The 11951-nt window shown below is 46.4% G+C and overlaps 1 protein-coding gene across 2 annotated transcripts; it reads right to left on the reverse strand.

The window, feature by feature from the left end:
- Positions 1 to 907: 907 nt before the first annotated feature.
- On the reverse strand, positions 908 to 10485 carry PCDH18 (protocadherin 18). 2 transcript variants are annotated; one of them, XM_040617401.1, is made up of 4 exons: positions 7630 to 10485; positions 6651 to 6736; positions 6352 to 6515; positions 908 to 2079 (listed from the first exon to the last, which is right to left on the reverse strand). In XM_040617401.1, exons 1-4 carry the CDS (start codon positions 10132 to 10134, stop codon positions 1400 to 1402), a joined length of 3435 nt encoding a protein of 1144 aa, XP_040473335.1. In that variant the 5' UTR covers positions 10135 to 10485; the 3' UTR covers positions 908 to 1399. The 2 variants fall into 2 exon arrangements, with proteins under 2 accessions (XP_040473335.1, XP_040473247.1); XM_040617313.1 differs by having other exon boundaries at positions 6651 to 6739.
- Positions 10486 to 11951: the final 1466 nt, after the last annotated feature.

An 11951-nucleotide genomic window follows, 5' to 3' on the forward strand; every position in this document is an offset into this window, starting at 1 on the left:
AATATGCATCTGCAGATCTGAACGAGAGCCCAAAATACCAGTTTTTCTGGCCATCTCTTAATAACTTAACACTCTCCTGTAATGAACACCAGGAGTCCAGAACCTACCCGTGTTTCTCAACTGTAAGATTGGTTTGTTCAGTATTGCAAAAATCTCCCTGTGTAAGACAGACTAACCAAAAATACTTTTGAAAAAAAAAGGGACCACACTGACTTTTATCTGAGAAATAGTAGTTACAACACACACACACACACACACACACACACACGCACACGCACACACGCACGCACGCACAGGGATGGCACCACTGTATAAATCACTGTTTTCATTGAGCTACCTTCAGGACAGGGAGAAGCCCCACTGTGGAAGTATGGAATTCAGCGAGAGCCAATGTACCTGCAGGATAGCTCTTTCCTAGGAAATTAAGCATTTCTGTACTACTTTGCAAATACAGGATACGCACACTTACAACAGAGGCAAAATATAGCTATAATCAGCCACTTTCCTGGGAGATGCAACATTCCTTTTATTTTGGTGTTATTTACAAGGATAAAGCAGTCAATTGCAATTCTTTATTTACATAAATTGAGAATTCAGCTTGAGGTCAGAAAAGCTGATTTTATTGCTGTCTTTCAAGTATACACCACTCACTTCAACTGGCTTTGCAGCATAACAACAGAAAAATTTTTTTTTTTTCCAGAAATAACATTGGAAGTCCCATCATGGAATTCCACAATTTGTTCACTTGGGAAAACACCTACCTGTAAAAGAGAAGAAGACCCCAGCCTGCAATAACCCATTAATTAAATGGGAAAATGACTCTATAGACCAAAAGCATCAAAAGAAAAAGGACATTTTAGGTTTCATGGGAGTTGACAACTCTTTTATTACAAGAATGAAACGTTGCAAGGTGTTGGATCATTTATTGAAACTAACATTTGCATAATTTTTCAGTGGTTTGCATTTGTATTTGTAACATTTGAGACTTAAAAGAAATAAGGGAAAGCAATATCCCTCCTTTTTTTCTTTTTTTTCTTTTTTTTTTTTTTAACATGCCCGTGTGGCAAGAATGCTGTAAATTTGACAAGGGTGGTACCATCTATATACATTTAGGAAAACATGCTTGCTGTGGGTGTACAAAAATAAAATTTATTTGTTAAATTACACATAAATATAAGGTACAAATGTATTTTTAAAATACAGATAAAGATAATCACACTTGCATTGTGTACATATGAAAATACAGTATTTTAATATTCAACATACACAGACACATTTATGATAAATGCAACTAGTTGGCAATGCCAGTTCTTCTCAGTCTGTTTTTTGTCCTTTTCTTCCCCCCCCCCCCCCCCCTTCCAGTTTTCCATAAATATGGAAAAAAAGGCTTTTGAAACAATTAGTTCTGCCGGACATCTTGCAGCAGCTTGTTAATTTCTGCCACCAGCTCACTGGCATCCATGAGTTCGTGTTTACCATCACTGAGGTGGTTGAGCACGTTGTCAAAATCATCTTCCTCGTAATTCTCTGGGATCTCCTCCATGGCTGGCAGCCACTTGGAGGAAGGCTGCGCGCTCGAGTGAGTCCCCATAGTGGGCCCGTTGTTGGCAGGATTTTGGAAATGTGTGCTGGCTGCCCAGGCTGCCACCCCCTGCGGATAATTTACAGTCTTGGCTGGCAAATGTCCCTTCCTGCGCTCCAACGAGTTGGAGCGATCCATCTCATTGCACTCCGCGTAGGCATCTAGCGAGGGAGGCAGCAGGCGCTGGAAGACACTGCTCATTTCAGAAAGGAGAGAGGAGGTACAGGTGTCTCCTGCATCCTCCTCGCTCTGGCAGTCTTTACCAAACGTGGAAAAGCTCTTCTTCTTCTCACTGGCGTCAGCAGGCTGCGCATCTTCCTCAAGGCCCTGCTGCTGCTGCTGCTGCTGCAGCTGCAGCTGCTGCTGGGGTGACTGGAACTCCTCTCCAGGGATGAACATGTTACTTCTGTAGTCAGAGGAGGGAGAGGGCAACGGTGGCATCCAGCACTGGTCAGAGTGCCCCAGAACCCTGCACTCCTCCGTGCACAGCCGCATCGCTGCAAGAGAGAAAAGAGGAGAGTGAGCACCCGCCTCCTGCTGCAGGTAGCACTGAGCATTGGCAGGGGCTAACACAGGGACCCCACTTCTCCAGAGATCTTAGAATCCGGTGGTTGGGTTCACCTCCTGTGTGTAGGAAATGGCAAATACAAATAGTCTGGATCTAAATATACTTGCATCGCCTAATGGTCTCAAAAAATGGGAGCGATAAATGCAGAATATGTATGACAGTAATGGGATCTCTTAACTAGGGCTGCAGATAAACATGTAAATCCTAGGTGGAAAACAAGTATTCGTGACTTAAAGCCATTTGTTCCCTTTGTACAGTGCTGTTTCATTCAACTAACTAACTAACTAACTAACTAAATAGAAGCGTTTCTACCTCCAAGCATTTACTTAAGTTTTACTGAAGTCTTCCACATGCAATTAGAGAAGCATGTAAGTGTAATAAAGTGGGAATAAACGGACGGGGGAAATCAAGAAGAATGAACTGTCATGTGCAGAGGGATCTCCCTCTTCAGTAACACATCTTCTGATCAGACAGCGAGGGGTATGTTGAATATTGCCTTTTTAGCTGAATCACCTAAATTTTAGCCCAGTTATCAGAACACCTAGGGTTTAATTCACACCCCGTGTGACTCCACAGTGTTTATACTGGAGTTACCCTGAGATGCACTTGCAGCTCTGTAGCTCAGGTAACTGGACCGTGCTGGCTCAGGCGCTGGCACAAGGGGGCCTCTGGCCCACAGGGTGGGCATCCGGCAGGGCTGAAGAGCAGAAGACAACAGAGCCACTCTATCAGCTGCCTGGTTTTAGTGGTGTCTCTCAGGGAGAAACAATATGATGGGGCAAGTGACTGCACCCCTGGGAGCTACGCTGGTCTGAACTGGTCCATGGAGGGGCACTGCAAGAGTCCTCTGCAAACATCTGAAGAGGTCTGGGTGTGCAAAGACGGATGTGCCAGGAGAGAGGCTAAATTTTCCTCTCCAAAGGGAACTGATTCTGTAGGACTGAAAGCCTTGGCTCAGGCTGGGCACTGCCTGGGTACCTGGCAGACCTGCTGGAAAAGACCTAGGTGCTGCAGCAGCACTGACTTGAGCTGGAGTCACATACTTCAGAATAAAGTTTTCAGAAATGCCAAGCTCTTTGCATTATGCATGTTCTGGACGTAAGAAACTTTTGCACTAATCCCCTGTGAATCAAGTTAGATTAGCCCACACAGTATAGTTTCTTCTTCTTTCCCTTTATATACTGAATACATAAGAAATGTTTGCAGTTACGCCCTGTATATTTCCCTCATTTCTCATCACATTTCCCACCTGGCTCTGGATCCACTCAGTTTATCAAAAAATCTTTTTGCAGTCGTTGTAAACAGAACGTATTTCAGCTTAGGACGTACCAGTGACTGACAAAGTCCTACTCTCATACTGTCAGCAGTATTTACCTCTGCGCTTTACGCAGCCTTTCATATTGTTCCCTTTCCCAATGCCCTTTCCTTTTCTCTGAGTATAAACTTGCGCTGTGAAAGTGAGAGAGTTCATACGCGAGAGTATGAACTTCTTCAAGAACACAGGCTCTAGCTGCAGGCTGAATATCGCACAAGCTACTGCAGATGGCCTGCTGATCCAGGGAGCTGCAAGCAAACACCAACACCTAGAAAATACCAGCGGCTGAAGTCTGGATATGAGCGACTGAAACGCCTTCAAGTGCTTTGCTCCCACCTATGAAAAGCACACCTGTCCTGTTCTACAGAAAATGCCTAAGAGTTAGAAAGGAGCAGAGATAGCGAAGAGATCCATGGTGCTTGGACGAGCTCTCAACTCATCCCAGAAGATGAGGATTACTTTTCGAATTAAGAAGACTCCTGTAAATTAATGAGAGGCTTTCAATGGTCTAGTATTTCATTACTAGTGAGCACTGCCTTATTGTGAGTTTTGTTACTGATGTTGTCAGGATTGGTTTTGGTATAAAATAATGAATTCTGACATTCCTGAACATAAGATTAAAAGATACTCTGAGCAAACTGAACGGTGTCATAGTCTGTCCTTAAATCAGCAATAAATAAAAGAAAAACCCAGACGCACAACAGCATTTTATTTCTTTTAGCCAGAACGTAAAGCTTATTGGTGAAGATTTAAAGTGAGAGAGAAAAAGAAACAAGTCTTTCAAGGGCAGTTATTGACCTTTCTGATCATGACATTTTCGAAGTTTTGGGGGACCGACACCATTCCTTTCCAGTTCCACCTTAAAGGGACAAACTGGAAGAACTTTCTCACAGCATTTTGTCTGTGTCCAGACTGACAATGCAGAAACCTTTCAAAATGGAGAACAGGAAACCTGTAGGAAGTTTCCTTTTCCTTTTCATTTGTTTGGATTGCCAATCAGTTCAGGTCTCATCTGAACAGGTTCATCACACTTATCTGATAGATTAAGACCACGTGTAGCGGCAAACAGACATCTGGGTGAACTTAAATGCCTGTCTTGATAGCCCAACCCAGTTCTGTCTGCACTCAGCAGGAGTTTTCCTCACTTTGAATGTGATTAGCCTGGTGCTTTTGGAAATCCTACCCGTTGGCTTCCTGTTTAGAGACCCAAGTGCAACAGCTTAAAACGAATCACGAATCACGGGCACTTCAGCCAGCCAAGAGGGCAGCCCCCCCCTGCCTGCTGGCAGCCCCCAGCTGCCCGCCGGGAAGGGGACAAGCTCTGCCTTGGCAGCAGCGGGGCTGGATGCCAGTGCAAACATCATTGCACTTGAAGTTCCCCTGGCAACTGAGAGCTCCAGCAGATCCCTCCCTGGCTCTCTGCTAACCACAGGAGTGAATGAGCCATGCCTCGTGCTAGCTGGCAGAGGAATAAGTAGCAGGAGCTGGGGGAGATGAGGATAAAAATATATTAGGGCTCCAGATTTAGGTTAAAGGTTTGGAAAAAATAGTAACTTTTCAAGACCTCCAGTTTTGAACCATTAAGTGTATAAGACTAGTTAGAGGAGGTAGGTGAATGGCTGGGTAGGTGACACAAGACCTAGCCTGAAGCAAAACACACAAAGCAATTTTTAAAGTAAAAATGTGTAACAAGAACAAATCAGACTTTTGGGGTTTACTCTTGCCTAGCATAACAGCATATTTCCCAGGGTAAAACACACCAAGGCCAGTGTGTAACAACAATAAGCTGCATAGTAATAACTTGAGAACTTTTGGGTCATTGAAAACTGGTGTTTTCCATGGCAGCAGAGAGAATGAGCTGCAGCAGTGCATCTCCTCTCCTCCAGCCCTGGGCAACACACGGGGGTTGCTTTAGGAGGGAGTACATGCTGCACTGCCCCACAAAGCAATGTGCCCCACGTATGAAGTGATTTTACTTAACTTCTTAAGTTTACACTCTTGGTTCAGTGAACCATGTTGAAATTACCCAGCCCTGTTGGTTATACTGAGAAAACTAAGTATGATGTGAAATAATTACAAGACCTAGGGTACAACCAGTGGCTGTATAATTACTAAAGTAATTACAAAATCCTCATATCGGTACTTAGCATGATTTCCCATAGACTCCTTTATTCAACTTATAACTGGGCTTAAATTTAAAAGTGGTACTTCATACAGATGAATATGGATGTATATGTCCATCTTCCCTTCACTCACCCTTTTCCAGCTTTTTCCTTTTCTGCCCTCTGTCCCTGAATTGTACCTCTTAAGCTCCTTCTTCTAGAAATCAGGGTCGAAAGATTTAAATTCTGGGATATATTTTGATCCTTCTCTTGCCACTCAAGTTCATTTTTCGCTAGGAGAAAAATACACTTTTCTCTCCATCCACATTTCTAGACTACCCTCACAATTCATTTCTGAATGGCAGAAGTTTGTATCCTATGGATCAAACCCTGTGTGGAAAATGTATCTCCCAAATTATAGTTCAGTGTATTTTTAAAAAACCACAACTGCCTGGCTTTGCAAAAACATCCACCCAGTCATTAGAAGTCTAAGGACATGGAGCAGATCGTGCTTTTGGGGAGAATCTGGAGCCAGCTTAGGATGATGTGAATAACAGAAAAAAAATGTAGTCATTGCTCTAGGCTGACCTTCAGTTGTGAGTGAGGTTTCATTTTGCTAGATATGTGAAGGCTTCAGCTCAGTATTTATCATGAAGCAGAGTAAAAAGGAAGGAAACACAGGGCTTGAAAGCTAAAGAACTTTTGCTTTCTTAGTAGCAGCTTTATCAAAGTGACAGCCAGGCAGCACTGTAAATAAACCGGTCAGCTTCCATTGTGCTCTTACCTGCAGGAATTCTCCCATCTGTAAGGAAAAGGTCACTGAATCCTTCCCCAAGAAGTCTGTCAATTGGAGACTCTCTCCCCAAATCATAATCACTGTCTCCAGCTTCACTGTCACCTCGGCCACTGTCTTTCAAGCTGAATTTATCCATATCTTGTAGGGCATATCTGTAAAGAGAATTGTGGCGATTGTGGAATTAGATTATGTCATGTACGTTATATTCCACTTTTTGATTAAAGAGACATGTCTGTATTTTCTGGTACACATGCATGCATATGTAGCAGAACAGTTCAGATCCTTACCTGTAGCTTCTGGAATACTTGTTTCCTCGAAAACTTGGCCTTGGTTGATACTGGCCCTGGTGGAGCATCGAGAGAAGCTGAGAAACCTGCTAAAGAAAGGGTGAAAAGACTGATTCCATGAAATGAAATGAAGTTTCTAGTTGTAAAACCACCAATTCACTTCTCAGGTTTGTTTGTAGGGAGGTTTGGCATTTTTTTCTCCTTTAAAGTTTAATTAAATCAAATTCCTGCACATATATAATGCAGTACAACATACTATTTTGTACTGTAGCGTCTGCCACAGGAAACATCTAAAGACTTTGTACAATGAGGAAATGCACTGCTGTTCATTAGCCTCTGAACTCATAATAATTAATTCATTAACAAGTTAAACAAGTAATTAAACAGAGCCGGAGTCTGGTTTTGTTTTAATAGATCAGAACCAACCCTTTACCATTCCAGGCTCCTAGTTCAAAACAAAATGCCATCGCTCTGCGTGTAAAGAGTTACCAGGATGCAGCTCTCATTTAAGCTACGCTCATATATTACAATAGCTGTACTTAAACTGTGTCTGTGTTTAACCTTTTAGTTCTCCATCCCCATTAACGAAAGACTTTCCTGCATCGTTTCTCTGTAGAAATACTTGGGCACTTCTTAAACGGAGCCATACAGAGGGAAAAGGAAGGGAAGGCAGGGAAGAAAGGGCACTAAACCAGAGCACAGTACTGTCAATTGCACTCCACTGTTTCGACCTTACAGGGAAGAACCCAGAAATAACGTTACTAATAACAGATTTAATCCTATTCCCCATGGTAATGGCTTCAGTTGATATTGTGAGTAAAACTGCAAAGCTGTGACATCTAAAAAGAAATCCATAGCACGTTCTCACTAGGCAGAGACCCACTTGCCTGCTGCTCTCCCAGGCTGCACGCAGAGCACCTCCACGCTCCCAAGGGAACGCACGAGTGAACGTGTGTGTACACCATGGTATGGACCTTACCTCAACAGCCGGAGTAGCGTGGGTGAGTTCCAGCGAGAAGTTTTCAGGCACGTGGTTAGAGGAGATTGTCACCAGGCTGTTCAGCGATTGGTGGCTGTGGTGGCTCTGCCGGCTGCTCATCTGTCCCCTTTCCAGGGTCGGAGATGGCGACGGAGAAGCTCTGTGGTGAGATCTGATGGGCAAAGTGCCATTAACTGTTGGCACTAATGTAATGTCCCCTTTGTGGATCTGTCGTGAGGGTCGTTTTGGGTGGTGCTGGTAGGTCGACTCCGCCACGCGACAGTTGTAGGATCTGGTGTCCTTCTTCTCCCGATTACATCTTGTAGCAAAGATAACCATAATGACCAACAACACAGCACATATCGATCCTAAGGATATAATGGTTATCATGGAGACATCCAGGGAGGGCTGGCTCACCAAAGTTGCTTCTGTGCTTGCAAATGAATAAACATACTCAAAAACGGTGCATTTCAGAAGTGCTTTAGTACTAAGCTGAGGACTGCCTTTATCCTGGACTATCACAAAAAACTCCCATTGTTTTGCTGGCACTGATTCTATGCTCACATTGATAGAGATGTCACAAGTTTTGGGATCCATCACAAAGATGCTGTTTTCCTTGTCAGCTGCTATGGAGCAGCTGAGCTCAGAGTTCATACCAGAGTCTCTATCCGTGGCCCTTACCCTGGTGACAAGAAAGCCAATTCCAGCATCTTTAGGAATGGAGATTTCTGCTGTGCTGTTGCGTAGCACTGGCCCCACAATGACGGGAGCGTTGTCATTTTCGTCGATGACGGTCAGTACAACCGTGGTATTACTAACAAGCTGCTGACTCCCTCCATCCCTAGCTTGAACTACAAAGGCGATTTGATTTACTTCTTCATGGTCAAAGGTTCGCAGGGCATAGATCGCCCCATTGGAGGGATCGATGGTCACATAGGTTGTTACAGAACTTCCCAAAATATAGCTCTCCAAAATGGTGTACGTCACCTGCCCGTTGTCACCTAGATCTGGGTCTGTGGCTGTGACTGACGTGATGTACGCTCCCGGAGAGTTATTTTCCAAGATAACAACTTCGTATCTGTTTGTCTGGAAGCGGGGAGGGTTGTCATTTTCATCACTGATTTGGACAGTAAAGTGTTTCACTGTGGAAAGACTTGGCGTTCCCTTGTCCTCCGCTATTACAGTCAAGCTGTATTCAGATCTCTTTTCCCTATCTAGAGTGGCATTAGTCAAGATTAAATAGTTATTTTCGTAAGTCTTTTGGAGTTTAAAGTGGCCATGTCCATGGAGCTTGCAAACTATCTCTCCATTCATACCAGAGTCCTTGTCTTGCACTCTGACCAGGGCCACGAAAGTGTCCAAGGGTGACCCTTCAGAAACGTAGGCTATCTCTTCTTTCTCTGGGGACATCAGGTTTAAGTTAATTTCAGGTCTGTTGTCATTCACATCCACAATTTTAATTATGATTTTGCAATGAGCTGGAATAGAATTCGGCCCCAAATCTTGAGCCTGAGCATCAATTTCATAGGATTTGGTTGCTTCATAGTCCACTTGCTTCAGGAGGGTCAGGTGCCCTCTTTCTGAATCTATCTTAAAAGTCTCTACAATTTTGGCAGAAACATGACTACTGAAGGAGTACACGACTTTACCGTTAGCGCCCTCATCTGGGTCAGTGGCATTGAGGTCTATGAGCAAAGTCCCGATGGGTGAGTTTTCTAGGAGCTGGATTATATAGGACTGCTGCTCGAAAACCGGGCTGTTGTCATTGGAATCAGAAATGCTTATTTTCAGGAGGGATGAGCCGGATCTCTGAGGCACCCCTTTATCTGAGGCAGTGAGCTGGAGTTCATAACTTGACTTCAACTCCCGGTCCAGCTCTCTGACCACAATCAGCTCCGCGTACTTAGCACCATCGGTCCTGGTTCGCACCTCAATGCTAAAAAAATCATTTGCAGAAAGGGAGTAAGTGTGAAGGGAGTTATCCCCTACATCTGGATCAAAAGCGCTGTCCAAAGGGATCCGGGTTCCTACGGCTGCGCTCTCTGATATTTCGATCGGGATGAGAGCTCTGGAAAACTGGGGAGAGTTGTCGTTAATATCCAGCACTTCAACTTCAACATGGAAAAGCTGCAGATGTTCAGTGGGCAGAGTGATCACATCAAACTCGATGGAGCAGTTTAAGTTTTTCTGGCAGAGTTGCTCCCGATCAATTTTAGCCCCTATGCTGATCTCTCCGTTATCCTCGCGGACTACAAGCAAGGGAGAATTCCCCCTCTGCATGGCTCGAAACCGAACCGAGGAAGGGTTAGGCATTTTTAATAAAACATCAGCTACATCCTCCGACAGTCTCGCAATTACTGATCCAACTCTCTGCTCCTCATAAATCCTGTATTTCAAATTCCTGCCGAGCGCAGCCTTATTGAAAGATATTATCATCAGTGCAAAAATGAATATAAAGTGCATTTTACTGCCGAGCCGGTGCATTGGTAAGTTTCTGCAATTCATTTCTCCCAGCAAGTTACAAAGCAATTATTTCGACTTCCTTCGGTACCTTAACCCCAGCGCGCATCTGGTCCGTGCAAACTTGAAAACGCCTCTCCTAGCCAGCCGAGCGTTAATCTCTCACCAGATCAGAAAACTTTTTTTTTTTTTCTTGGTTATATACACACCGTGCCGGGACATCCAGATACCATCCGCACGCAATCCGCGCCCGCTCATGGGACTCGCCGCTCCGCTGGCGGGGCCAGGGCAGGGCGCTCCGCTCCCGCTCCCGCTGCCGCTGCCGCCAGCCGGGCCGCCGCCGCCACCGGGCTCCGCCGCCGGGCTCCGCCGCTCCCGCCGCGCCGCGCTGCGCTCGCCGCCCCTCGCCCCGCCGGACTGCGCGCCCCGCTCGGCGGCTCCAGCCTAAAACCCGCCGCCACCGCGCCCCAGCCCCCCCAGACAAAGCCCCGGCCCGGCATGTGCCGCGCCGGCCCAGCCAATCAGCCCGCCGCCCGCCGGGGCCGCCGCGGCGCCCGCACCCAGCGCGCCGGGCGGGGCGGGGGGGGGGGGGGGGGGGGGGGGCTCCTCCTCCGCCGGCCCTGCCCGCCCTGCCGAGGCGGGGGGGCAGCGGCTGAAGGGCAACTTTAACTCGGTCCAAGGCCCCCCCCTCCCCCCAGCACTTTCGAGCGGCTTTTTGAGGGTTTAATTCCTCCCCTTCCTGCCGCGAAAAAATGCGATCGCGCTCCTCATTGACATACTTTTAGGTTCCCTTGCTTAACTAACCGGGTTCTGTTCGGCGCGCCGGCTTAGTAAAGGGGCGGGGGACACACACACACACGTCCCTGTCACCGTGCCTCAGCAGCGGCTGCTGGCTCTGCCGCACCTATTACCTGCCGTGCTCAGCACCGCGGAGCCCGCTCCGCTGCCCCGCACCTCTCCCGCCTCCGCGCCAAGTCCGGAACACTTCGCACCCCCCTGCCCTCCCCCCGGCTCCCGCTCGCCGCGGTTCTGTCCTCGGCGCAGCTGCGTTTGCCTCAGCCCGGGTCTTCTGTGTGTGCCCCTGCCTCGGTGCGTGTGCCTGGGCTCATTTTACGGGGCTCTTCCAGCGGTTCTCCAGAGGATCTTTTTCGCCCTGGTTGAAAAAGCACTTCGTGCTTCACCGTGACGATTTGTGCCAAGCGCACCTTCTACGTGCCAAGTGTTTTAAAGAAAAAGAAGCCACAAGGCAGATTAAGTGTTGGGGAAGTGACACATTCCTTGCCTCCCTGCGACTGCTGAAAACTGTTTTCACGTTTACACTGCAACCCGTTTGCACAAAAGAAAATCGCCTTGTGACCGAGTCGGTGATGCGCTTTGTGCGCACCAGGAATGCCACAGATCCTTACGGGAGCTCCCGGCGATGCGCCGTCTCCCTCCAGACGGGCCTGCCTGGCATGTGATTCACGTTTCCTCCTTCTTGCCTTTGCTTTTTAAGTTTCGCATTTTAGCCACTGCCTCGCCGTGCTTTCCCTTCTTTTGCTGCTAACTTTGTCCATTTGTTTATTGGTGCTGCCCATAATCATACCATCGCTCTCTTTTATTGCTCCCCTCTCTCTTTTATTGCTCCCCTTTCTCTCTCATATTCCCCCCCGCCTGTCCAAAAAATGTGAAAAGTAAATCTCTGCTTTTCCCAATTTACTTACTCTCAGCAGAGCTCAGCCAAAGTCACTAAGAAGGTTCTTGCTGAAAAAGAAAGCAGAGGAGGCTCAGCGTGAACTCTCCCTCTTTTTAAGCATTCAAAAGCATTTTATAAGCCATTGTCTCTTTTTTTTCTTTTTCTTTTTTTTTTTTCCACAAACCAG

Source organism: Falco naumanni, chromosome 1 (genome assembly GCF_017639655.2).
Source record: "Falco naumanni isolate bFalNau1 chromosome 1, bFalNau1.pat, whole genome shotgun sequence".
Classification (NCBI taxonomy): Eukaryota; Metazoa; Chordata; class Aves; order Falconiformes; family Falconidae; genus Falco; species Falco naumanni.

Bases quoted from the DNA above. Each gene is read 5' to 3' on its own strand.
- PCDH18 (XM_040617313.1), bottom strand. From the start codon at position 10,134: ATGAATTGCAGAAACTTACCAATGCACCGGCTCGGCAGTAAAATGCAC. The intron at 6,516-6,650 runs GTAAGGATCTGA...TTCTCTTTACAG, and splicing joins AAGTATTCCAGAAGCTACAG to ATATGCCCTACAAGATATGG. The intron at 2,080-6,351 runs GTAAGAGCACAA...TCTCTCTTGCAG, and splicing joins AGATGGGAGAATTCCTGCAG to CGATGCGGCTGTGCACGGAG.